Source organism: Ranitomeya imitator, chromosome 2 (genome assembly GCF_032444005.1).
Source record: "Ranitomeya imitator isolate aRanImi1 chromosome 2, aRanImi1.pri, whole genome shotgun sequence".
Classification (NCBI taxonomy): Eukaryota; Metazoa; Chordata; class Amphibia; order Anura; family Dendrobatidae; genus Ranitomeya; species Ranitomeya imitator.
The window spans coordinates 175,701,874-175,728,977 of NC_091283.1; the positions used below are offsets into that span (position 1 = coordinate 175,701,874).

The 27,104-nt window shown below is 48.5% G+C and overlaps 1 protein-coding gene across 1 annotated transcript; it reads right to left on the bottom strand.

The window, feature by feature from the left end:
- CACFD1 (calcium channel flower domain containing 1) lies at window positions 1-26,656 on the bottom strand. The gene is made up of 6 exons (XM_069748031.1): window positions 26,510-26,656; window positions 21,427-21,675; window positions 19,342-19,414; window positions 16,916-17,041; window positions 16,453-16,560; window positions 1-4,077 (listed from the first exon to the last, which is right to left on the bottom strand). Exons 2-6 carry the CDS (start codon window positions 21,548-21,550, stop codon window positions 4,002-4,004), a joined length of 507 nt encoding a protein of 168 aa, XP_069604132.1. The 5' UTR covers window positions 21,551-21,675; window positions 26,510-26,656; the 3' UTR covers window positions 1-4,001.
- Window positions 26,657-27,104: the final 448 nt, after the last annotated feature.

Consider the following 27,104-nt stretch of genomic DNA (forward strand, 5'->3'; position numbering starts at 1 on the left):
TAGAGAATTATTTTCTTTATTCACTGCATAGACAAGGAGTAAGACATGCCAACTATGTCTGGATGGTAAGATCCGGCACCATGCTGAGGTGACCCGATGTGTCCTGCTGGGTCAGACAAGTGATACCTGATCTGCTGTTCACATTATAAGTAGTGATGAGCGAATATACTCGTTACGAGATTTCCCGGGCACGCTCGGGGGTCCTCCGAGTATTTTTTAGTGCTCGGAGTTTTAGTTTTTCTTGCCGCAGCTGAATGATTTACATCCGTTAGTCAGCATAAGTGCATGTGAGGACTCCCTAGCAACCAGGCAACCCCACATGTACTTGTGCTGGCTAACAGATGTAAATCATTCAGCTGCGGCAAGAAAAACTAAAACTCCGAGCACTAAAAAATACTCGGAGGACCCCCGAGCGTGCCCGGGAAATCTCGTAACGAGTATATTCGTTCATCACTAATTATAAGGTCAGAAAGTAAGAAATTCAGCAGCACTTTTGCATGACAGCCCTATTCACATTACTGCAGTACAGTCACAGCCTCTCACAAAGGTGGCCCGGTTTCTAAATCTTTACAACCTCCTACAAGGATAAGACAAGTCGCACAAAACTGCTCACAAACAGCACTTTCCTTATTAAAACCAAAGAGAATTACCACCAAATATAACTAATAAATTCATATACCCGAGCCGTCCTTGTCTGCCAATTCTTAGAGGTACCCATTGCTGGGAAAGTTAGGTGACAACCACTATGGCCGCCATTACAGCTTTCCCAAACTCCACCCCGGTATGTGATGATATGAGGATGGGGAGATGACCGGCAGAGCGGCCGCTTACAGCAGATGTAATGGCGACCAGAGAGTGAAAGACAACTTTGAGATTTTAGGGGAGACGGTCTTGAATGTTCCCATGTCCCTTATACATGATGTCACACTGGTAAGAGATGGTGGGAAATAAAAAAATAAATAAATAAAAAAGATCTTAAAGCGGAGACAAGAAATAGCGAGGTGTTTAAAGGGAGAGATCTAAGAAAGTCTAAACGCTGCTTATATATTGGATATTATACGGGTTCTCAGCCATGGTGCATATTCCTAAGGATTCAGCATTTTCACCCTGCTGGTGGCCGTCTAGCAGGCAATAAATGAGCGATCAGCGTCTAGCCGAAACATGGACAGAGGGAAGAAAGTCGCTACCAGAGATCTCTAGCAGCGACTTACCCCCCCTGACAACTGAAGGATCGTCCTTTGAAACTGGGGGTGTTGGACCCCCACTGATCTACTGTGTAATATGACAGCAGCAGGAGCTGCAAAGAACTGGCGGTGCCGGACCCCCACTGACCTACTGTGTATATTGGACCACAGCTCAAAACAACTGGGAGGTGCCGGACCCCCAATGATCCACCATGTATATCGGACCACAGCAGGAGCTGCACACAACTGGGGGTGCCGGACGCCCACTGATCTAAGATCAATTACCCATCCTAAGTATGGATCAGATCAGCATTATATGAATCCTGGAAAACCAGATTAACCATGACCTCACGTTTTGGTAACAGAGGATGTTTGGGGGTGGTGGGTTCTGGGGGATAAATTAGGATCAGGCGTGTTCAATTGGACACCAGATCCTTTTGTTTTTGGGGGGTGTCTGCTAGTGACATACTCGCCTCTCATCTTCCTCACCCCCTGCCACTATAGGGCCCAATAGGGTGAGCAGGGAGAGTCGTCGAGGAGCGGGGGCGCCACTGCGCAGGTTTTAGGGTGCCAACCTCCGCAAATAGGTAGGTGAAGTCAGGCCAGTGTAGGGGTAGGCACACCCCTGGTTCTTTTTCTTTCTTGTGGTGTTTGGTGTGTTGTTTATATTTATTAAGGTTTAAATAAAGGTTGATATTTTTAATATAGGGTGGATATCTGTGAGCTGTATATGAATAATCCCTCTGAGAATTGCATACGATTTGTTCAAAGTGACATACTCGCCTCTCCCTATACACAGCACATTCAAGCCCGGCCGCACCGAGTGTGCATGTGTATGGGAGGGATGATTGTTTTCCAAAGCATAGTTCACCTGATGGCTCACATCTCAGGTGTATGGGCACTAGCCACAGCAGCATTTAGATTTTACCAGATGTTCGCCTTTAAAAATAAAAAAAAACAAACGAAAAAAAAGACACGGCTAATTTCTATGAGTAACGGCACCGCTCTTCCCTAGTGTTCTTGCACCTTGCGAGAGCCTGCAATGCCAGATGCATCCACTAGACAGTAGTAGCGCTGTTTCTGGATGAAAGTAGATATATTTTGCAAATATAAGGGGAGAGCCCCTTTAAGAGAACCGTCACACACGACACTTCCTCGTATAACCGGACCTTGTGCTTTTGCTGTCAGTGATCTGTAAGCAGTAAATCAGCAAAGATGGACACCTCTGTGCAGCTCATTCATCCCGCTGCTGTCCAAGGAGAAATTGCTGCTGCTTCATAAAGGAGAAGTGTCACTTTTTGTGGCATCCAACCGCACAGCAGAAGGTTACTGTCTCTTTAAAATTGTCTTTCTTGTGCATCCGGACAACCACAAGCTCCTCCACATACAGAACCTTCCCCGTTCCTCCGTAATGGAGCAAATGTGAATTTTCCAGAAAGAAAGTAAAAAATACAGAATTTTCCGGCCATTTAGTCTGTGAAGAGGAGAATATGGGATCCAGTTGTGCTTAGGGTCCCCCAATTACCCAAATCCCAGATTAGCTACCAGGTAAGGTCCTGCGTGACTGACGTTAACACAGTCGGTTAGTTTCTACCTAATGGCCATGAGGCTATTGAATTGGGGTCAGGAGACCCCCGGCCATCGGACATGAGAAGCCGGCCTTACCTACATCCTACAGAAAGCACAGACTTCAATGCACTTAGTGACGTAGCAATGGGAGGCGCATAAAATAAAGCTGCGCACTTAAAGAAGGCTCCTGCTAAAACATGATGCCTTAAGAATTATCGTCCTAAGTGGGGGGGTAGTGTAGGGGGCACTATATCCCTTTCCCGTCCATTAAAGTGAGCATGCCTTGCTGCCTTTCCATCTCTCATTTACTTAATGGGGTTTTCCATGACACTACAGTAGATGACACATTTTCCAAGTGGGTGGGGTCTGACTCCTGGCTTCTCCACCAATCAGGTCCTTGAAGGTACCAAGGTGCACTGGAAGTGGTACAGCGCCATAACATTGTGTAGTGGCTATGAATAGTACTGCACTAAGAGCTTGCAGTACCACTCACAGCCACTACACAATGTAGGGCGCTGTGCCATTTCTGATGCTTTGTGGATCCTTCAATCATCTGATCGGGAGTCAGAACCTCTCCTAATCAGATATTAATGAATTATCCTAAGGATAGATCATCAATAATAAAAAAAAAATCCATTAGACATGTGTGGTGACTCTCCTTATTAGCATCAGTGGGGGGTCTCAACGGTAGAAACCCCAACCAATCACATACTTGTGATGTCATAAACAAACAATTTAAAGGGCCACTAGGCCCTAAAATCAGCACCTCATATGATGCAGCATTAAAGGAAGGGGATGCTGATATTATTCACACATGTAACATTCTGGCAGAGTCTCTATGACACAAGTCATGTCTAGAGAATGGGAAAAACATTATGGTTAGTGTCCCTTTAAATAATCCTAGAGACACCAATCAGGCATTTTCCAATGTATCTTCATCGTTTGCGCCCTGAAAGGAGCAGATTGTGCCACAGCATAAATTCAACAGAATTTGAGGGAATTAGGATTACACCACGGATTGAATGTTTTTTTGTCACGTAACGAAGAGAAGAAAACAAATCAGACTTTGCTGTATTATGCCCACCCTCACCATACGAGCAGAGTTCCCCTGAAAGACCATGAAGGCTCCGACCACCGATGTGCTGCCGGGGACTCGCCCAATAAATAGTCTTTAAAATGCACATCAAAAATCAATTAAAAAAAAAAAAGTTAAAATCTAGAAAAAGTTCCAAGCGGATGATGATCTCCTTATGTCCCATCCTGCTTCTCTTCGTCCGGCTGCTTCTTCTGCTGCTGGAGTTTTGCATAAGAGATGGCGTCACCCCTATAATGTGAAGACAGAAAGTGTTAAAACAAGCAATCCAAATTCTTATCTTTTTAATACATTGCAGTCATCATACTATGTAGCACTGTGTACTTACAATTGCTCATTTTGCCTTTTTACCCAGATAATTATTCTCTTTTATACTAGGTCAATGATATTACACGATGAATAACTGTCTAGCTGAATCCATCTAAGCTCTATGGAGAAACAGGAGGTCAATTTTCCCTGTACGAGTCATGGAGTCACTGCAAAAGTCATTGCAGGGGGAGTAATAAATGCAGGGACAAGAGATTTCCTGTTTTTGTTTTATATAGGAGCAGAGAAAAAGATTAGAATTCTCTAGGTAGAAAAGCAAAATGAGCAATTGTAAGTTCACAGTGCTATATAATAGGATTATTGCAATATATTAACCCCTTTCTGCCAGCTGACGGGATAGTACGTCAACTGGCAGTATCCCCCGTTTTGACGTGGGCTCTGGCGTTGAGCCCACCTCAAAGCCATGACATGTCAGCTGTTTTCAACAACTGACATGTGCGCTCAATGGGCGTGGGCGGATCTGACAGCGGCATTTAACAAGCGCTGCCGGCCGCGCGGCAGGAAGTACGTGCACCACTGACCTCTGTCACGTGATCGGGGGTCAGCGGTGCTTTGCCATCACAACCAGAGGTCTCCTCGAGACCTCTATGGTTGTTGATGGCAGATTGCTATGAGTGCCACCCTGTGGTCGGCGCTCATAGCAAGCCTGTAATTCTGCTGCATAGAGGTGATCTGTGCATCACCTCTATGTAGCAGAGGCAATCGAGTAGTGGATGCTTCTAGCCTCCCATGGAAGCTATTGAAGCATGCCAAAATTTACAAAAAAAAAAAAAAAAAAAAAAAAAAAAAAAAAAGGTGTTTAACCCCTTTACCCCCAAGGGTGGTTTGCACGTCAATGACCAGGCCAATTTTTACAATTCTGACCACTGTCCCTTTATGAGGTTATAACTCCGAAACGCTTCAACGGATCCTGGTGATTCTGACATTGTTTTCTCGTGACATATTGTACTTCATGATAGTGGTAAAATTTCTTTGATAGTACCTGCGTTTATTTGTGAAAAAAACGGAAATTTGGCGAAAATTTTGAAAATTTCGCAATTTTCAAACTTTGAATTTTTATGCAATTAAATCACAGAGATATGTCACACAAAATACTTAATAAGTAACATTTCCCACATGTCTCCTTTACATCAGCATAATTTTGGAACCAATTTTTTTTTTGTTAGGGAGTTATAAGGGTTAAAAGTTGACCAGCAATTTCTCATTTTTACAACACCATTTTTTTTTAGGGACCACGTCTCATTTGAAGTCATTTTGAGGGGTCTATATGATAGAAAATGCCCAAGTGTGACACCATTCTAAAAACTGCACCCCTCAAGGTGCTCAAAACCACATTCAAGAAGTTTATTAACCCTTCAGGTGTTTAATAGGAATTTTTGGAAGGTTTAATTAAAAATGAACATTTAACTTTTTTTACACAAAAAATTTACTTCAGCTCCAATTTGTTTTATTTTACCAAGGGTAACAGGAGAAATTGGACCCAAAAAGTTGTTGTCCAATTTGTCCTGAGTACGCCGATACCCCATATGTGGCAGTAAACCACTGTTTGGGCGCATGGGAGAGCTCGGAAGGGAAGGAGCGCTATTTGACTTTTCAATGCAAAATTGACAGGAATTGAGATGGGACGCCATGTTGCGTTTGGAGAGCCACTGATGTGCCTAAACATTGAAACCCCCCACAAGTGACACCATTTTGGAAAGTAGACCCCCTAAGGAACTTATCTGGATGTGTGGTGAGCACTTTGACCCACCAAGTGCTTCACAGAAGTTTATAATGCAGAACCGTAAAAATAAAAAATCATATTTTTTCACAAAAATAGGGATTTTTGGGTGTACTCACCGTAAAATCCTTTTCTCCGAGCCACTCATTGGGGGACACAGGACCATGGGTTATGCTGCTGTCACTAGGAGGCTGACACTAAGCTGAGACAAAAAAGGGTTAGCTCCTCCCCTGCAGTATACACCCTCATGCTGGCATGCAGAGACCCAGTTAAGTGCAAAAGCAGTAGGATAATGAGAACAATATATCAAAAAACATTGGAACATAACATGTCAAACAACAGTCAAAGACTAAAAAAGATAACTAGCCGTAAGGCTACCAGGGTGGGTGCTGTGTCCCCCAATGAGTGGCTCGGAGAAAAGGATTTTACGGTGAGTACACCCAAAAATCCCTATTTCTCCTTCGCCTCATTGGGGGACACAGGACCATGGGACGTCCCAAAGCAGTCCCTGGGAGGGAAACAATACAACCACGTAACTTCATGTACCATCTGACTACCAATGCGCAACGGCCGCCTGCAGGATACGCCTGCCAAGGGCCGCGTCCGCAGAGGATTGGATATGCACATTGTAATGCTTTGTGAAGGTATGCAGGCTGGACCACGTTGCGGCCTTGCAAACCTGCTCCGCTGATGCCTGGTGCCGGATGGCCCAGGAAGCACCCATCGACCGAGTGGAGTGAGCTCTAATCCCCGCCGGGATAGGACTGCCCCTGACCCGATAGGATTCCTGGATAGCAGATCGGATCCATCTAGCTATCGTGGATTTAGACGCCGCCAAACCCTTTCTGTGACCCTCCGGGAGCACGAAAAGGGCGTCCGATTTTCTGAAGTGTGCCGTTCTGGAAATGTACCTCCTGAGAGCCCGTACCACGTCCAGAGTATGGAGAGCCTTCTCGACCCTATGTTTAGGCTGCGGACAAAAGGAGGGAAGGATGATGTCCTCGTTAAGGTGGAAAGATGAGACCACCTTTGGAAGAAACGCGGGAGAAGGACGTAGGACTACCTTGTCCTGATGAAAGGCAAGGAAAGGTGCCCGACAGGATAGAGCGGCGAGCTCTGAAACCCTTCTGATGGACGTCACCGCTACCAGGAAGGCAACCTTCCAAGAGAGAACAGAGAGCGGAACGTCTTGAAGGGGTTCGAACGGCGGTTCCTGGAGAGCCCCCAGGACCAAATTGAGATCCCAGGTCTCCAAAGGCATCCTGTAAGGAGGAACAACATGGGAGACTCCCTGAATGAAAGTCTTGACCTGAAGGTTGGTGGCGATCCTACGCTGGAACAGCACGGATAAGGCTGAGATCTGACCTTTAAGAGAGCTCAGGGCCAAACCGGAATCCAGACCGGACTGAAGGAAATTCAGGATACAAGGGATGGAGAAGCTGAGCGGAGGGAGCCCTCGGAGCCTGCACCAAGAAAAGAAGGTCTTCCAGACGCGGTGGTAGATAGAGGCAGAGGACGCCTTGCGAGCACTTAGCATGGTAGGAATGACCTGCTGAGAGAAACCAGCACGAGCTAGAATCCAGGTTTCAACAGCCACGCCGTCAAACGTAGGGCCCCTGAGCTCTGATGGTAGATCGGTCCTTGGCGAAGTAGGTCTGGGCGGTCTGGCAACCGCAAGGGGACGTCGGCTACGAGCTGAACGAGCTCCGCGTACCAAGCGCGACGAGGCCAGTCTGGGGCGACCAGAATGACCGGGCCTCCCTCCGTCCTGATCTTTCGGATGACCTTCGGCAGTAAGGGAAGAGGAGGAAACACGTATGGGAGTTGAAAATGATGCCACGGAGAAATTAGCGCGTCCACTCCTATGGCCTGGGGATCCCGAGATCGAGCGATGAAGTTGTGGACCTTGGCGTTCCATCTGGATGCCATCAGATCCACGTCCGGGGTCCCCCAGCGAAGACAGATCTGGTGAAAAACTTCTGGGTGAAGTTCCCATTCCCCCGAGGCAAGGCCCTGGCGGCTCAGGAAGTCCGCTGCCCAGTTCTCGACTCCCGGAATGTGCACCGCCGAGATGATGGAGTGGTTGGTCTCGGCCCAACGAAGGATGAGAGAGACTTCCCTCATCGCCGCCCTGCTGCGGGTACCCCCCTGGTGGTTGATGTAAGCCACCGCCGTGACGTTGTCCGATTGGACTCTTATTGGGTGACCCGCAAGCAGAGCGTGGAAGTGAATCAGAGCAAGTCTGATAGCACGAATCTCCAGAATGTTGATGGGGAGGCTGGATTCCCGAGCAGTCCAACGACCCTGGGCCGAGTGGTGAAGAAACACCGCCCCCCAGCCAAGAAGACTGGCGTCGGTGGTTACCACTAACCAGCGGAACGGGAGGAAGGACTTCCCCTGGAGAAGAGATGGTCCCAGGGTCCACCAAATGAGAGAATGTCTGACCCGAGGAGACAGGGGACAAGGGAGGTCGAGAGAAAAGAGACTCCTGTCCCAGTTGTCCAGCAGAGCCTGTTGTAAGGGGCGGAGATGGAGTTGAGCGAAGGGAACAGCTTCGATTGCCGCAACCATCTTTCCCAGGATCTTCATGGCGAACCGAATGGTTCGCGGGCGAGGATGGCAGAGTGTACGGACTCCCTGCTGGAGCGCTTGGACCTTGGACCGAGGAAGCAAAACCAGCCCCCTTGAAGTGTCCAGGATCATTCCCAGAAAGGAGATCCGACGGGAAGGAACGGGAGATGACTTGTCTAAGTTGATCAGCCAGCCCAGGCGAGAAAGCGAATCCAGGGTAATGTGGACGCTTGACTCGCAGGCCTGAAACGACGGGCCCTTTATGAGGAGATCGTCTAAGTAAGGTAATACGACGACTCCTCGAGAGTGAAGAATGGCCATGACAGCCGCCATGACCTTGGTGAACACCCTGGGCGCCGTGGCGAGACCGAAGGGCAAGGCTGTGAACTGAAAATGGTCCTCTCGAATGGCAAAGCGAAGGAACCTCTGATGAGGCGGGAAGATCGGGATGTGAAGATAGGCATCCTTGATGTCTATCGAGGCCAAAAATTCCCCTCTTTCCATGGAGGAGATGACCGATCTGAGCGATTCCATCCTGAAGTGCCGGACTCTCACGCACCTGTTCAGAAGCTTCAGATCCAAAATGGGACGAACGGTCCCGTCCTTCTTTGGCACGACGAAGAGGTTTGAGTAGAAGCCTCTGAACCTCTCGTGTTCCGGGACCGGCACGATGACCCCGCTCTGGCGGAGGGAGTGGATGGCGCAAAGAAGGGCGCGAGACTGAGCTCCCGAACTGGGAAGACGAGAGGGGAAGAACCGAGTGGGAGGGGGAGAGGAGAACTCTATCTTGTAGCCAGACGATACCAGATCTCTGACCCATTCGTCGTGAACGACGGAGAGCCAGGCTTGTTGAAAAAGGAGTAGACGACCGCCTACTCTTCTGGGATCGACTGGCGCTGTTCCCGAGTCATTGAGAAGGGAATCTGGGAGGTCTGGAACCTCTGGTTCGGGGCTGCCTCGGTTTCCCGCGCCAGGAGGGATTAGGTCTGAAGGATGGACGAACGTCTCTGTCTGCGCGGGCGGAGCGGTCCGATCTGGGAAGGCCAGAGGGATTGGACCAGGCAGAGTTGGTACGAAAAGGCCGAAAACGAAAGTAAGGCTGGCGCTGGAAAGCCGCCTTGGGCCTCTGTTGGGGAAGAAACTTGCTCTTTCCCCCTGTGGCGTCGGAAATAAGCTGGTCAAGCTTTTCGCCGAAAAGACGCCCGCTTTGAAAAGGGAGAGAAATCAGGGATTTTTTAGAGGAAGAGTCTGCGCGCCAATCTCTGAGCCAAAGGGCCCTTCTAATAGCGATGGCGTTGGAAGCCGCCGAAGCAGCGCAATTTGCCGCGTCGAGAGATGCGAACATAACATAATCGCTGGCCATGGCTAGCTGCTTAGCCAGGTCCGCCATCTCCGAGGGGAGGTCCTGCTCATTAATGGATTTCGCTAGGGCATCCGCCCAGGAAACCATAGCCTTGGACACCCAGGCCGCGGCGAAGGAGGGAGACAGGGACGAGCCAGAGGCTTCGTACACCGAGCGAGCTAGAGAGTCTGGCGTTCGGTGGGACTCTTAATTGAAGCGCCCTCCGGGACTGAGAGAAGAGTCTTAGAAGCCAGGCGCGAGACCGGCGGATCTACCGTGGGGGGATCCGTCCAGTCTTTCACGAGATCAGCTGAGAAGGGATACTTGGAAACCAAGACCTTCTTACCCGTGAAGCGCTTGTCTGGGTGTTCCCTGTGACGCCTGACTATGTCCAGGAAGGCTGGATGAGAGGCAAAAGCTTTGTGAGAACGCTTGGTTCTGGAAAAGGAGACCGCATGTTCCGGAGCGGAATTAGAATCGTCATCCACCTTTAGTGCGTGATTGACTGCTACGATGAGGGAGTCAACCGTGGCTCTGAACTCCGGAGCCTCCGGATCCAAAGAAATTTCAGACTCATGTTCAGAGTCCTGAACGCTTCGAGCCCCCAAAGAGGGTGAGCGAGAGGTGGAGCTGCCAGAGTCTGAGTGACGAGGAGAACGCTCCGGAGAGGTAGTACGGGTCCGTTTTCTGGACGACCGTGCCTCTTTAAGAGGCGAGCGGCCCCTGCTGGCCGACGATTCCCCTGCTATGGAGGGATCCCTTAGCACCTGTAGCGGATTGCCCCGTTCCCCGGGAGGATTTTGAATGGACTTGATGGCGTTAGCTAAAAAATCCACGGACTGAGAAAGCGAGGCGACCCACGGGGGGGGGGGCTAGGTACTCCAGGGTCGGCGGCGGTGGAGGGCTCCTGGGCACACGGGGCATCGCAGGCAGAGCAGAGGGGAGAGCTTTGAGGCCTGGGAAGAGGGGCCTGGCAGGTGGTACACGCAGAAAAGAAGGTTGTATGCACCTTAGAAGATTTTTTAGACCTTGACTGCGACATGATGCTAATGCAGACAAAATTACAGGGTCTATATAGAGGTGACCAGTGACAGAGGGCGCTGCAGAGGGGAGCTAACGATGTCTCCTTACCCCGGTCCTGTGTCCCGCTATCCAGGAGAGACGAACTGCTGGGGTGTTCACTCTGAGAGGAGGAAGCCGGCTGCACGTGGCCACTGACGCACCAGAGATGCGACAGGCAGGAGCTGCGGTGCTGAGGAGAGGGACCAAGATGGCCGCCGAGATCAGGAAGAGAAATCTCGGCGGCTGTGAGAAGCGCCAGGAGCGGGGGGCGGCGCCACAGACACTGGCTGGAGTGGGCGGAGCTTAGCGGCGGCGACCAGCGGCTAGGCCGAAGCCGGGGACTAAATTTGCGGCCTCGGCCCGGCGCGCGGTCGCGAGCGCCGGAAAGGGACAGGGACCGCCCAAAAAGCCTGCAGATGGAGCCCAGGGATGAGGAGCCCTCCTGACCGCCGGCGACACCCCCCCCCCAGTCCCCCCACCGGGCACTTACCCTGAAATGGAGGTGAGAGGGAACCATGGTGCCATATATAGGAACGGTGCAGGGGTTGGGAAGCCTTCTATCCACCTACCCCACATGGGGGGTGGAGAGGAACCGTCCACCACCTGAGTCACAAGTCACATTGGTGATGCAGTGTGGTCTGCACGGACGCCACTGGGATAAAGCCACTGTACAGCCGAGGGTAGAACCTGGTGGACAGGGCAGATGTCCGGCAATAAAAAGGCCTGGCTGCAGAGGAGGATACTGGAGGTAGGAACACCAGTGCTCGTCTGTATAAGGGGAGATCGGGGCCCATTAGGGGAGAAACCGTCGCCCAAAAAAAGGACAGCTCAGGCAGTGGCTCCCACGTCGCAGGAGAGGATACGGTGAGGTGAAACTCCCGTGCTCGCCTGTTGTTGGTTCGGGGGAGATCGGACCTTAGAAGAATCCGTCGCCCCCTTCGTCCGGAATAGATGAAAAAAGAGAGAAAAAATCAGTGTGCCTCCTACGGACACTAAGCTTAAACTGGGTCTCTGCATGCCAGCATGAGGGTGTATACTGCAGGGGAGGAGCTAACCCTTTTTTGTCTCAGCTTAGTGTCAGCCTCCTAGTGACAGCAGCATAACCCATGGTCCTGTGTCCCCCAATGAGGCGAAGGAGAAATTATATTTTTGCCCCCAATTTTTTATTTTTCCAAGGGTAAGAGAAGAAATTGGACCTCAAAAGTTGTTGTCCAATTTGTCCTGAGTACGCTGATACCCCATATGTGGCAGTAAACCACTGTTTGGGCGCATGGGAGAGCTTGGAAGGGAAGGAGCGCCATTTGGAATGCAGACTTAGATGGAATGGTCTGCAGGCGTCACATTGCGTTTGCAGAGCCCCTAATGTACCTAAACAGTAGAAACCCCCCACAAGTGACACCATTTTGGAAAGTAGACCCCCTAAGGAACTCATCTTGATGTGTTGTGAGAGCTTTGAACCCCCAAGTATTTCACTACAGTTTATAACGCAGAGCCATGCAAATAAAAAATATTTTTTTTTCCACAAAAATTATATTTTAGCCCCCAGTTTTGTATTTTTCCAAGGTTAGCAGGAGAAATTGGACCCTAAATGTTGTTGTCCAATTTGTCCTGAGTACGCTGATACCCGATATGTGGGGGGGAACCACCGTTTGGGCGCATGGGAGGGCTCGGAAGGGAAGGAGCATCATTTGGAATGCAGACTTAGATGGATTGGTCTGCAGGCGTCACATTGCGTTTGCAGAGCCCCTAATGTACCTAAACAGTAGAAACCCCCCACAAGTGACACCATTTTGGAAAGTAGACCCCCTAAGGAACTCATCTTGATGTGTTGTGAGAGCTTTGAACCCCCAAGTATTTCACTACAGTTTATAACGCAGAGCCATGCAAATAAAAAATATTTTTTTTTCCACAAAAATTATATTTTAGCCCCCAGTTTTGTATTTTTCCGAGGTTAGCAGGAGAAATTGGACCCTAAATGTTGTTGTCCAATTTGTCCTGAGTACGCTGATACCCCATATGTTGGGGTAAACCCCTGTTTGGGCACACAGGAGAGCTCGGAAGGGAAGGAGCACTGTTTTACTTTTTCAACGCAGAATTGGCTGGAATTGAGATCGGACGCCATGTCGTGTTTGGAGAGCCCCTGATGTGCCGAAACAGTGGAAACCCCCCAATTATAACTGAAACCCTAATCTAAACACACCCCTAACCCTAATTCCAACGGTAACCCTAACCACACCTCTAACCCTGACACACCCCTAACCCTAATCCCAACCCTATTCCCAACTGTAAATGTAATCTAAACCCTAACCCTAACTTTAGCCCCAACCCTAACTGTAGCCCCAACACTAACCCTAACCCTAGCCCTAGCCCTAACCCTAGCCCTAGCCCTAGCCCTAGCCCTAACCCTAGCCCTAACCCTAGCCCTAACCCTAGCCCTAACGGGAAAATGGAAATAAATACATTTTTTTTTATTTTTCCCTAACTAAGGGGGTGATGAAGGGGGGTTTGATTTACTTTTATAGCGAGTTTTTTAGCGGATTTTTATGATTGGCAGCCGTCACACACTGAAAGACCCTTTTTATTGCAAAAAATATTTTTTGCAATACCACATTTTGAGAGCTATAATTTTTCCATATTTTGGTCCACAGAGTCATGTGAGGTCTTGTTTTTTGCGGGACGAGTTGACGTTTTTATTGAAAACATTTTTGGGCACGTGACATTTTTTGATCGCTTTTTATTCCGATTTTTGTGAGGAAGAATGACCAAAAGCCAGCTATTCATGAATTTCTATTGGGGGAGGCGTTTATACCGTTCCGCGTTTGATAAAATTGATAAATCAGTTTTATTCTTCGGGTCAGTACAATTACAGCGACACCTCATTTATATCATTTTTTTATGGTTTGGCGCTTTTATACGATAAAAACTATTTTACAGAAAAAATAATTATTTTTGCATCGCTTTATTCTCAGGACTATAACTTTTTTATTTTTTTGCTGATGATGCTGTACGGCGGCTCTTTTTTTGCGGGACAATATGACGCTTTCAGCGGTACCATGGTTATTTATATCTGTCCTTTTGATCGCGTGTTATTCCACTTTTTGTTCGGCGGTATGATAATAAAGCGTTGTTTTTGCCTCGTTTTTTTTTTTTTTCTTACGGTGTTTACTGAAGGGGTTAACTAGTGGGACAGTTTTATAGGTCGGGTCGTTACGGACGCGGCGATACTAAATATGTGTACTTTTATTGGGTTTTTTTTTTTTATTTAGATGAAGAAATGTATTTATGGGAATAATATATATATTTTTTTTTCATTATTTTGGAATATTTTTTTTTATTTTTTTTTTTACACATTTGGAAATTTTTTTTTTTACTTTTTTACTTTGTCCCAGGGGGGGGACATCACAGATCAGTGATCTGACAGTTTGCACAGCACTCTGTCAGATCACTGATCTGACTTACAGTGCTGCAGGCTTCACAGTGCCTGCTCTGAGCAGGCTCTGTGAAGCCACCTCCCTCCCTGCAGGACCCGGATCCGCGGCCATCTTGGATCCGGGGCTGGAGGGAGCAGGGAGGGAGGTGAGACCCTCGCAGCAACGCGATCACATCGCGTTGCTCCGGGGGTCTTAGGGAAGCCCGCAGGGAGCCCCCTCCCTGCGCGGTGCTTCCCTGCACCGCCGGCACATCGCGATCATCTTTGATCGCGGTGTGCCAGGGGTTAATGTGCCGGGGGCGGTCCGTGACCGCTCCTGGCACATAGTGCCGGATGTCAGCTGCGATAAGCAGCTGACACCCGGCCGCGATCGGCCGCGCTCCCCCCGTGAGCGCGGCCGATCGGCTATGACGTACTATCCCGTCCAGGGTCAGATAAGCCCAGGGCACCTCGACGGGATAGTACATCTAAGGTCACAGAGGGGTTAAAAATATAAAGGTTCAAATCACCCCCCTTTCGCCCCATTCAAAATAAAATTAAAAAAGAGAAACAAAAAAAAACAAACCTACACATATTTGGTATCGCCGCATTCAGAATCGCCCTATCAATGATAAAAAATAAAATTAACCTAATCGCTAAACGAAGTAGCGAGAAAAAAAAAAATCAAAACACCAAAATTAAGTTTTCTTGGTCGTCGTGACATTGCATTAAAATGCAATAACGGGAGATCTAAAGAACGTATCTGCACAAAAGCGGTATCATTAAAAACATCAGCTCAGCACGCAAAAAATAAGCCCTCACCTGACCCCAGATCACGAAAAAATGGAGACGCTACGGGTATCGGAACATTGCGCAATTTTTTGGGAATTGTTTTCACCACTTAGATAAAAGAGAACCTAGACATATTTGGTGTCTGTGAACTCGTAATGACCTGGAGAATCATAATGGCAGGTTAGTTTTAGCATTTAGTGAACCTAGCAAAAAAGCCAAACAAAAAACAAGTATGGGACTGCACTTTTTTTGCAATTTCATCGCACTTGGAATTTTTTTAATCTGCTCTCTGTTACACGACATGCTAAAACCAATGTTGTCGTTCAAAAGTACAACTCGTCCCGCAATAAACAAGCCCTCACATGGCCATATTGACGGAAAAATAAAAAAGTTATGGCTCTGGAAAGAAGGGGAGCGAAAAACGAAAACGAAAAAATGCTCCGGGGGTTAAGAGGACAAAAACTTATGCTCATAAGAGGGACATGGAGGAATCTGGACAAGTTGGGCAACAACCCCTTCTGGAGCTGTAATGGCAGCCCTAGTGATTTCCCCCCAGGAGGTGATGACCGGTCACTTATGCGCTTTTCCCAAACGTGCATTTTTTTTTTAGCTTTTTTTTTTTTTTGTACCAGGGCTTGTTTGTTGTAAAGTGAACGGTGTCATTCAAAACTATATGATGTTTTGAAAAATGGCAAAAAATTGAGGTGAGAAAAACAAAAAACCCCGCAATGCCGCCATTGATCTTTTTTGGGTTTCATTATTATGAAGATCATTCTGTAGTAAAAATGACCAGACTTGATTCTCCGGGTCAGTACGATTACAGCGATATAAAAGTTGTACAGGTTTCTGAAACCCATTATTTTTATTTTTTCCTGCAATGAAGCTGTGTGAGGGGTTGCTTTTGGGGGCCCTGACCAAATATTTTTATTGGTACCATTTTATGGCAGCTGGGACCCAACTGTGATCAGCACCCTGATAGAGATGAACTGCAGCATTTAAATGGTTAAACAGTAGCGATCAGAGCTAACTCTGATCACTGCTGTTAGAGGCAGACGGTGGTTGTAGAAGCTCCGGAGCCCGATAATTGCACCCCGACCAGACTTGTGACTGCAGGAGGGGTTTGCACCAGCCTCTAGAACTTGCTGAGTCTTAGGACTTATTCACACCACTGTACAGCAGCAGTTTTATGTTCTCATCTGTTACTTCAGCAGCCAGGAGTCTGACCATGGGTTTAATGGCCTGAACTAAAACAGCAGCATATAAGGGGTCACGATATCCTTACCTGACCACAATACTATTGGAAATATACAACCGCTATATATTGACGTGAATAAGTATGTGGGCAGTATGGGAAGTAATACAAGGATTTCACCGATCACTAACTTCTTTCCCAAGGCGGATAATCCGTACAAGACTCCGGTTGCAAAGGCAATAGCGTTACCAAACAGTGTGGTTATTGTGAAGCTGAGAAATATGGGGAATAGCGCCATCCTGTGGACAGGAAATGCAAAGACACCGTAAATACATAATTGACCTAGTATACAAATAATCATAAGAAAAAAAGAATAATTTAATAAATATTTATTAAAAAAAGGCCAAAAAATTACTTTTAAAATTAAACTACGGGGGGAGGGATTACTTTTAAATTAAACTACGGGGGGAGGGAGTGCTATATAGATTTATATATAATTGTATATATCTCCCCCCATTCCCGTTTAATTTCAGGGTAACACACACACACATTATATATATATATATATATATATATATATATATATATATATATATATATATATATACACACACACATTCATTATATGTCCTGTACTACAATATATTACCGTACCCACAGTAGAATAAAGCCTTCTGCCAGGGTTTTAACCGGTCAGCTTTTTCTGCCACCTTGTTTGCAAACTCGATGAACTGGCAACAGAACGGCGCCTCGCACAGAAACAGGACCAGCGCGTTCACCCTGCAGAGAGAAAGCCATGCTTATAATATAGCAAAACTAACCATGGACAGTCGCCCCCCATACCCGCTCCACAAAGAGCAGCGCATCCCTATGGGCCGAGTAGAATCACATGACCTGCTCCACATTGGAGCCTTGTGATTGACATCCCCCCCAATCGGTGCAGAGAGTTTGCCGCTCACAGCACAAACTCTACTAAGACTCCCAGATGGGGTTTGTGGGGATAGACAGTCCATTGATTTCAATAGAAACTGCATAATGCTTCATTTCTCCTGTGGTGGTGCTGCAGAGAAACTAATGGCTTGCGCCAATCACAGTGGATTAGGAATTACATCATATGCAACTAAAAGGGATGTCAGACTTTCCCTTTAATTAGCAAGGTCTCAGTATGCCCACATATGACAGCATACACACGTACATTTGCTTTAGAAGACCTGCAGCACCACCCAGTGGCAGGAAGAGGCTAGTACAGTCCCAAGACATTAAAAGGAAACTAGAAATAATAATAATAATAATAATAATCTTTAGATAGCACCAACATATTCCGCAGCGCTTTACAGTTTCAAACACAACAGTCATAAGTAACAACGTTAACAATACAATAATTAAAGCGAAATAAGACGACCCTGCTGGTGAGAGCTTACAATCTACAATGAGGTGGGGGAGATACAAAGTACAGGTGTGTATTTACAATGATGTATTTACAATGATGGTCCAGCCATCTTCAGGGGTTGGGGAATAGATGGAAGTAGTGAATGGGCTACACACACACACACACAAACATAAAATGACTTTGATTAGTGAACGTGATAGGCCACTCTGAACAAATGTGTTTTGAGCGAGCGCCTAAAACTATGCAAATTGTGGATGGTCCTTATATCTTGGGGTAGAGCATTCCAGAGGATTGGTGCAGCCCAGGAGAAGTCTTGGAGTCGGGAGTGGGAGGTACGGATTAGTGCAGAGGTTGGTTAGGCCGATAGACAGAAATAAGGGAGGAGATGTAAGGGGGTGCCGCACTGTGGAGAGTTTTGTGGGTAAGAACAAGTACTTTGAATTGTATCCTGTAATGAATGGGCAGCCAGATGGACGACTGGCGAAGAGCGGACGCGTTTGAGTAACGATTAGCCAGATGGACGACCCTGGCTGCTGCAGTAAGGATAGACTGGAGAGGGGAAAGTCGAGTAAGGGGGAGGCCAATTAATAGAGCGTTACAGTAGTCCAGGTGGGAGTAGATCAGGGCGACAGTGAGGGTTTTTTTGTTTCCATGGTGAGAAAAGGGCGGATTCTAGAGATGTTCTTTAGGTGTAAGCGGCACGAGCGGGCAAGAGTTTGTATGTCAGAGGTGAAGGAGAGATCAGAGTCAAACATAACACCCAGACAGCGCGCCTGCTGCCGGGGTGTTATTATGGTGCCACCCACGGAGAGGGAAATGTCAGATTTAGGGAGGTTAGTAGACGGTGGGAGCAGAAGTTCAGTTTTGGAGAGGTTGAGTTTCAGATAGAGAGCGGACATGATGTTGGGGACTGCAGACAGACAGTCACTGGCGTTCTGTAGTACAGCGGGGGTAAGGTCAGGGGATGACGTGTATAGTTGTGTGTCATCGGCATAAAGATGATACTGAAAGCCAAATCTGCTGATGGTCTGTCCAATTGGGGCCGTGTAGAGGGAGAAGAGAAGGGCCAAGGACTGAGCCCTGAGGTACCCCGACAGTGAGAGGAAGAGGAGATGAAGTGGAGCCAGAGAACAGAACACTGAAGGAGCGGTCAGAAAGGTAGGAAGAGAAATGATATAATAATGGTATAATGTACGTCAGTGGGTTATTAGAACACACCATATATCATGCATTTAGTAGACGCAGTGAAGACAGGACACCGTGCACAGAGTCGTCTTAATAATACAGTCTGTAGCTGGATTGCAGCTGTGGATGGAAACAGACTTATCTCCACCCAAATCTAAAAACTACTCCATAGCGTGACTAAAATCAACAGCTGGAAAGTTCACTCTGCTCCATGGTGTCCATACATTACATATCTCATACGTGCTGTGAAATACCGCTGATCACACTCCAGAGCTGCAGTCATAATTCTGCAGAGCTGAAATCTTCCAGAACTCTCTGTTCGCTCAATAATATTATATAGCCTCATTGCACTACAGGAGCTCAGCCACGCTGTCAGGGATGTCTCTGCTGACAGGCATGCTGACTGTTCCCAATGGTGACTTGCAGAATTGTGAATGCAGCTCCAGCCAGTCTTAGATTACATAACAGATACTGGATTCTGTATGTGGCTGGCATCTGTACTCACATCATGAAGACGCCGGCTGCTATGTTCATCGGGTTGACGGTGACACAGTTCCACAGGCCGGCAATGGCACACGCTGCAAAAGAGAACAGATAAGACTCAGGCCTCATATCCTATAAGGGATCGCTGCCCGAATCGGTGTATGAGGGGGATTGTCCCAGTGGTCAGACACCAGTAATCAATGAGAAATATGATTCAGACTGGCGTGTATGTGCATCCTAAGTAATGGACCAGAGGCATCCAGAGTGGCAGCCCGATGATGCCATACACAGAGGTGCGGGCCGGCTGTAGCAGAGAATATAAATGCCAAGCTTAACGCCAGGCCACTGCTGACAGAGGACAAAGACACAAGTAGCAGTTCCCGGGCCTCCCACACAGCCATTGTGAGCGGCCATGCTCATTAATAGTGCATAGCCCCCTCTACATACGATACACCCACCCTTCTCAGCTGACAGCACCCGGCAGGAAACAAAGCTCAGTATTCTTATCAAGTGTAATATCAGCTGCGCAGGGTGACGGGCACGGGACGATGCGGTAAAGGGAGCGCATAATGACTGTGGACACATCAGGATTTATAGAGACGGTCACTTCAGGGGTTAAAAAGGATTTACCTTAAGTAGCTAGACTCACATTATGGAAGCAATGCATTGCCACAATTTCCCTTCCCAAAAAATGCAGGAGAAAATGGAAAATATGCAACAATGGAGGTCTGGAGGACCGACAATGTCGTGAGCACTAAATGGCCAGCAAGGGTTCCATTAAGAATTGTGTAATGCGTCGTCTCTCGTGTGGTGGCGCTGCAGGGAAACTGAACGCTTGGGGTATCACTGATCAGGGCCGGTCAATGGGGGTCCCTGCATTGGGAACCCTTCTAACAACAAGGGACCTTTCCAATACATATGGGAGGGGAACTGCTTTATTATAATAGTGTGTTACTCAATAATACCATCACAAGCCTAAGTGACAAAATATCAATGAGAAATATCAACAGCGGTGCAGCCAGTGTCACGGATACTACCTGACCTGCACTAATCCCTCACCCCAGATGGACGGGAGCCAATGTCACAAGCAGATCAGCAGGATCGCCCTGCAACAGGGCAACTCCGAGCAAAGGGTCCCGGGTACCTGCTCAGGCCATTATTTGTACACAGGGAACGTTGGGAAGTGCCAAGGTCTGTAAACAGAAACCCTCGTGCTATGGTGAAACTACAACTCCCAGCATGCCCCGACAGCCGCAGACTACTGTGTTACGGGGCCACCACCTGTTGTCTGTGCAGTAGGAAGAGCATCAGATGGCAGGAGAGAACGTGAGCCATGCAGACAGATATCATATCCACACGCTGTACATATATGTACACACAGCGTCACTCCGTGCATCGGCGACCGCACTGAAGGGTTACAGACATTTCACCAGGATCCATCGTATCTAGAAAGCTTTCCAATATTCCAGAAAATCCAATAATCTGATCCCTAGATCCAGGTCTATACTAACAGCTACATCCATAGATGAGAAGTACAGTACTAACCTTATTTAGCCATTTTCTTTTAGGTTGTTGAATATCTTATTCCCCCTTATGCAATCATCTCTAGGATACTAGGTTAGCCATTGCTGGTAAGTGGATGAAGAAGGGAGGGGGTTAGGTTTCCAAGGCTTCATCCACAGATGGGTGGGATGGTGGGACAGAAGGAGGCTCTGGAGATTTGTCTCCTACAGAGGTAAAACAGTGACTACCTGCAACCGTCACTAGGGGGAGCTCATTGTATTGAGAATTACTTAAAAGGGGTTGTGCACCACTGGACCTCCCCCTCAGCTTAAGCAATTCAATCATTAAAGGCATGGACAATCCCTTTAATACTATGTAAATCTGCAGTGAGCTCTTAGGCTCCCCCTAGTGGTACAATAAAATGACAGAATTTAACGTCACATGATCGGATCTAATAGTTTCTACTGTAACTTTAAAAACAAACAAACTACATTTCCCAGCATGCTTCAGTTGGTTATGGGAGTCATAGTTTTGCATCAGTTGCAATACTATATTTATATAGTTTTGCAATCATAACTGTATAAATAGACGCATCCATACTTACAAATGCCCCCGAGGACCCCGGCCAGCCGACACAACAAGCGGTACCACCAGGTCATGCCGTCGTCCTGGGCCGTGCTGGCAGGCGCTTCCCCCTGCACTGGTGCTTCTAGTTCCACTGAGCTCATGGTGGAGGAGTCTTGTGGCAGACTATGGCGGCTTGTGGTGCAGAGTGTGGAGGACTTCTACGGCAGAAAGGAGCGTCCTCTGTAATATGCTGGAATCTGCATGCTCCACACAAGAGAACGGCGTCCTGCAGGGAACACATCAGTATAGATGATATACATATATCAGAGAGAGCTCCCTGATACCAGCGCGGTCCTGTAATAGGAGCCACCAGGGTAACAAGTCCGTTCATGACATTTATACCTCCTAAATCTTCCCCATCACCTGTGAGTGATATTATTGAGAAGCAGAATGAACCGCAGCAATTCAGCCACGAAGTGGAGACCCCATAATGTTACAGAGCGGGGGGCTGAGAAGCAGAAAAGTCACCAACGCTCTGCTGACTCCATAACTACAGAGTCCAGACCTCCTCTGGTGTAACGTCATAAACACAGCGCCCCCCCAGGAGCTTTATGGCCAAGCACCTGCATGCAGCCTTACATCACCAAGCACAATGCTGAGTGTCTGGTGTAAAGCCGCCACCACTGGATTCTGGACGAGACGTGCTGTGTGCAGTGATGGATCACACTTCTCTATCCGGCGTCTGATGGAGGAGTCTGGGTTTGTTGAAGGAGAACGTTACCCCCTGACTGCACTGTGCCTGCTGTACAGATGGTGGAGGAAGATAACGCTATGGGATTGTTATCAGGGGTCGGCCTCGGCCTCTTTAGGTACCGTCACGCTAAGCGACGCTGCAGCGATACCGACAACGATGTCGATCGCTGCAGCGTCACTGTTTGGTCGCTGGAGAGCTGTCACACAGACAGCTCTCCAGCGACCAACGATGCCGGTAACCAGGGTAAACATCGGGTTACTAAGCGCAGGGCCGCGCTTAGTAACCCGATGTTTACCCTGGTTACCAGCGTAAACGTAAAAAAAACAAACACTACATGAAACCACTGGGTAAATCTGACAGGGAGAAGGACTTGGGGATCCTAGTTAATGATAAACTTACCTGGAGCAGCCAGTGCCAGGCAGCAGCTGCCAAGGCAAACAGGATCATGGGGTGCATTAAAAGAGGTCTGGATACACATGATGAGAGCATTATACTGCCTCTGTACAAATCCCTAGTTAGACCGCACATGGAGTACTGTGTCCAGTTTTGGGCACCGGTGCTCAGGAAGGATATAATGGAACTAGAGAGAGTACAAAGGAGGGCAACAAAATTAATAAAGGGGATGGGAGAACTACAATACCCAGATAGATTAGCGAAATTAGGATTATTTAGTCTAGAAAAAAGACGACTGAGGGGCGATCTAATAACCATGTATAAGTATATAAGGGGACAATACAAATATCTCGCTGAGGATCTGTTTATACCAAGGAAGGTGACGGGCACAAGGGGGCATTCTTTGCGTCTGGAGGAGAGAAGGTTTTTCCACCAACATAGAAGAGGATTCTTTACTGTTAGGGCAGTGAGAATCTGGAATTGCTTGCCTGAGGAGGTGGTGATGGCGAACTCAGTCGAGGGGTTCAAGAGAGTCCTTGATGTCTTCCTGGAGCAGAACAATATTGTATCATACAATTATTAGGTTCTGTAGAAGGACGTAGATCTGGGTATTTATTATGATGGAATATAGGCGGAACTGGATGGACAAATGTCTTTTTTCGGCCTTACTAACTATGTTACTATGTTACTATGTTACATACTTACCTTCCGCTGTCTGTCCCCCGGCGCTGTGCTTCTCTGCACTGTGACGTCACCGCTCTGCTTTCCGGCTGGCCGGCGCTCACAGCCAGAGGAGGAAAGCAGAGCGCCGGGGACAGACAGCGGAAGGCAAGTATGAAGCGTTTGTTTTTTTTACTTTTACGCTGGTAACCAGGGTAAACATCGGGTTACTAAGCGCGGCCCTGCGCTTAGTAACCTGATGTTTACCCTGGTTACAAGTGAAGACGTCGCTGAATCGGCGTCACTCACGCCGATTCAGCGATGTCTGCAGGGAGTCCAGCGACGAAATAAAGTGCTGGACTTTCTGCAGCGATCAACGACATCACAGCAGGATCCTGATCGCTGCTGCGTGTCAAACTGAACGATGTCGCTAGCCAGGACGCTGCAACGTCACGGATCGCTAGCGATATCGTTCAGTGTGACGGTACCTTTAGTCCCTGTGATGGGAAATCTTAATTCTTCAGCACAAGACATTGTGAACACTTGTAGCTTCCAGCTTTGTGGGAACAGTTTGGGGAAGACCCTTTTCTGTCCCCCATGACTGTGCCCAGTGCACAAGGACCATACAGACATGGAGGGGAGTTTAGTGGAAGAACATGAGCGGCCGCACAGAGCCTGGACCTCAGCCCCATCCAAGAGCAGAGATTGTGAGCCCGGCCTCCCCCCAACATCAGGGTCTGACCCCACAAATGCTGTCCTGGATGAAGGGGCTTATCTATATACATAAATTGTCTAAGGGTCACTTCCGTCTGTCTGTCTGTCCTTCTGTCACGGTTATTCATTCGCTGATTGGTCTCGGCAGCTGCCTGTCATGGCTGCCGCGACCAATCAGCGACGGGCACAGTCCGATTAGTCCCTCCCCTAATCCCCTGCACTCACTGCCCGGCGCCCGCTCCGTAATCCCCTCCGCTCACACAGGGTTAATGGCAGCGGTAACGGCCCGTTAGTAAAAATATGTCATGTTAAAAATAATTTAAAAAAAAACCTGCTATACTCACCCTCCGCCGCCTTTCCCGCTCCTCTCCACGCTCCCGGGATCGCTCCATTGCAAGCAGCAGCTTCCGGTCCCGTCCTAGGGCTGGTGTGCGACAAGGACCCGCCGTGACATCACGGTCATGTGACCGCGACGTCATCATAGGTCCTGCTCACACCAGCCCTGGGACCGCAAGCTGCCGCTTGCAATGGAGCGATCCAGGGAGCGTAGCGAGGAGCGGGAAAGGCGGCGGATGGTGAGTATAGCAGGACTTCCAACAGGCTATAGGTGAGTATATGTTTATTTTTTTTAAGTCTCTATACTACGTGGCTCTGTGATGGGCAATATACTACGTGACTGGGCAATATACCAAGTGACTGGGCAATATACCGTACTACGTGGGCTGTGCTATATACTATGTGGCTGGACAATACATGACTGGGCAATATACTACGTGGCTGGGCAATATACTCCGTGGCTGGGCAATACACTACGTGGACATGCATATTCTAGAATACCCGATGCGTTAGAATCAGGCCACCATCTAGTCTACTAAATAATTGTCTAAGGGTCACTTCCGTCTGTCCTTCTGTCTGTCACAGATATTCATTGGTCGCGGCCTGTCTGTCATGGAAATCCAAGTCGCTGATTGGTCGCGGCAAAACAGCCATGACCAATCAGTGACGGGCACAGTCCGGAAGAAAATGGCCGCTCCTTCCTCCCCGCAGTCAGTGCCCGGTGCCCGCATACTCCCCTCCAGTCAGCGCTCACATAGAGTTAATGGCAGCGTTGACCGCAGTGTAACGCACTCGATTAACGCTGCTATTAACCCTGTGTGACCAACTTTTTACTATTCATGCTACCTGTGCAGCATGAATAGTAAAAAGATCTAATGTTAAAAATAATTGAAAAAAATAAAAAATTGTTATATACTCACCGTCCGTCGGCCCCTCGGATCCACAACAGGCCTTTCCCGCTCGCGACGCTCCGGTAACCGGTCCATGCTGCGATATCGCGAGATGATGACGTAGCGCTACGTCATCATCTCACGAGACCGCAACGCACTCTTCAGACCGGAGCGAGCGAGGAGTGTCGGCAACCGCTTCGATCCGGGGGCCAACGGAGGGTGAGTATATAACTATTTTTTATTTTAATTCTTTTTTTTTTTTTTTTAACAGGGATATGGTGCCCACATTGCTATAGACTGCGTGGGCTGTGCAATATAGTACGTGAGCTGCGCAATATACAATGTGGGCTGTGCAATATAGTACGTGGCTGGGCAATATAGAACGCGGGCTGCGCAATATACTACGTGGGCTGCGCAATATACTACGTGGGCTGCGCAATATACTACGTGGGCTGCGCAATACACTACGAGGGCTGCGCTATATACTACGAGGGCTGCGCTATACACTACGTGGGCTGCGCTATACACTACGAGGGCTGCGCTATACACTACGTGGGCTGCGCTATATACTACGAGGGCTGCGCTATACACTACGTGGGCTGCGCAATATACTACGTGGGCTGCGCAATACACTACGTGGGCTGCGCTATACACTACGTGGGCTGCGCTATATACTACGTGGGCTGCGCAATACACTACGTGGGCTGCGCTATATACTACGAGGGCTGCGCTATACACTACGTGGGCTGCGCTATATACTACGAGGGCTGCGCTATACACTACGTGGGCTGCGCAATATACTACGTGGGCTGCGCAATACACTACGTGGGCTGCGCTATACACTACGTGGGCTGCGCTATATACTACGTGGGCTGCGCAATACACTACGTGGGCTGCGCTATACACTACGTGGGCTGCGCTATATACTACGTGGGCTGCGCTATATACTACGAGGGCTGCGCTATATACTACGAGGGCTGCGCTATATACTACGAGGGCTGCGCTATATACTACGAGGGCTGCGCTATACACTACGAGGGCTGCGCTATACACTACGTGGGCTGCGCTATACACTACGTGGGCTGCGCTATACACTCCGCATACATATTTTATAACACCCGATGCGTTAGAATCGGGCCACCATCTAGTATTTCATACTTCGCTATCAGGATCACGGGGGTCACATACTTTATGGTGCATATACAGGCATGCACATCCAGTGCTGTGTTAAAAGATGGGGAAATAAAAGCGACAGAAAAAACCTCAACGTCTTCTGGCTGATAACAGAGACAACAGGGCGCACACAGTGTATTACCGTCACTTTCCTTATATACACATTATATACGGGCAATAATGGTGACCTGTGTACATACACTGGGCTCCGCTGTGCCCCCTCGCCTCAGCTCCACCGTCCACGCACCGCCTGTACCGGCACCCGGGATCCGTCCGCTGCCCGCAGTCTTCAGCCAGGACTATGGTGACAATAGAGTACGGAGACCACGTCAATCCTGGCGCAAAGCATACTGGGAGGGAACCTACAGCTGAGCGAATGGGCGGGGTTATACGGTGACGTCACACAGATACCTCCCTCCCCCAGGCAAATCCCTCAGCTGACACCACGGCCTCTTGAAGCGCCTGAGGGGATGACGTCACCGTAAGGGGCGGGGCGGCCTCCTTCTAGCACAGAGCCGCAGAGCCGCAGAGCCGATACCGGGGAGCAGCGTTGTTCGGAGGCTGCCGGAGAAGCTGCGCAATCCAGCCATGTTTGTTATACATAGCAGTGAGTGAGGGAGGGATCTGAGCACTGGTGCTCTGGGGGCATAAGACTAAGTGGCTGCTCCTACATGGGCTGTATATGCAAGGGGCTGCTGCTACTTGTTTGGGGCTGCATGGTGGGGGGATTTGATGCGCGTGCGGCTACATGGGGGGAGGGTGATATTCGTGTAGAGCTGCATGCGGGAGGGGGGT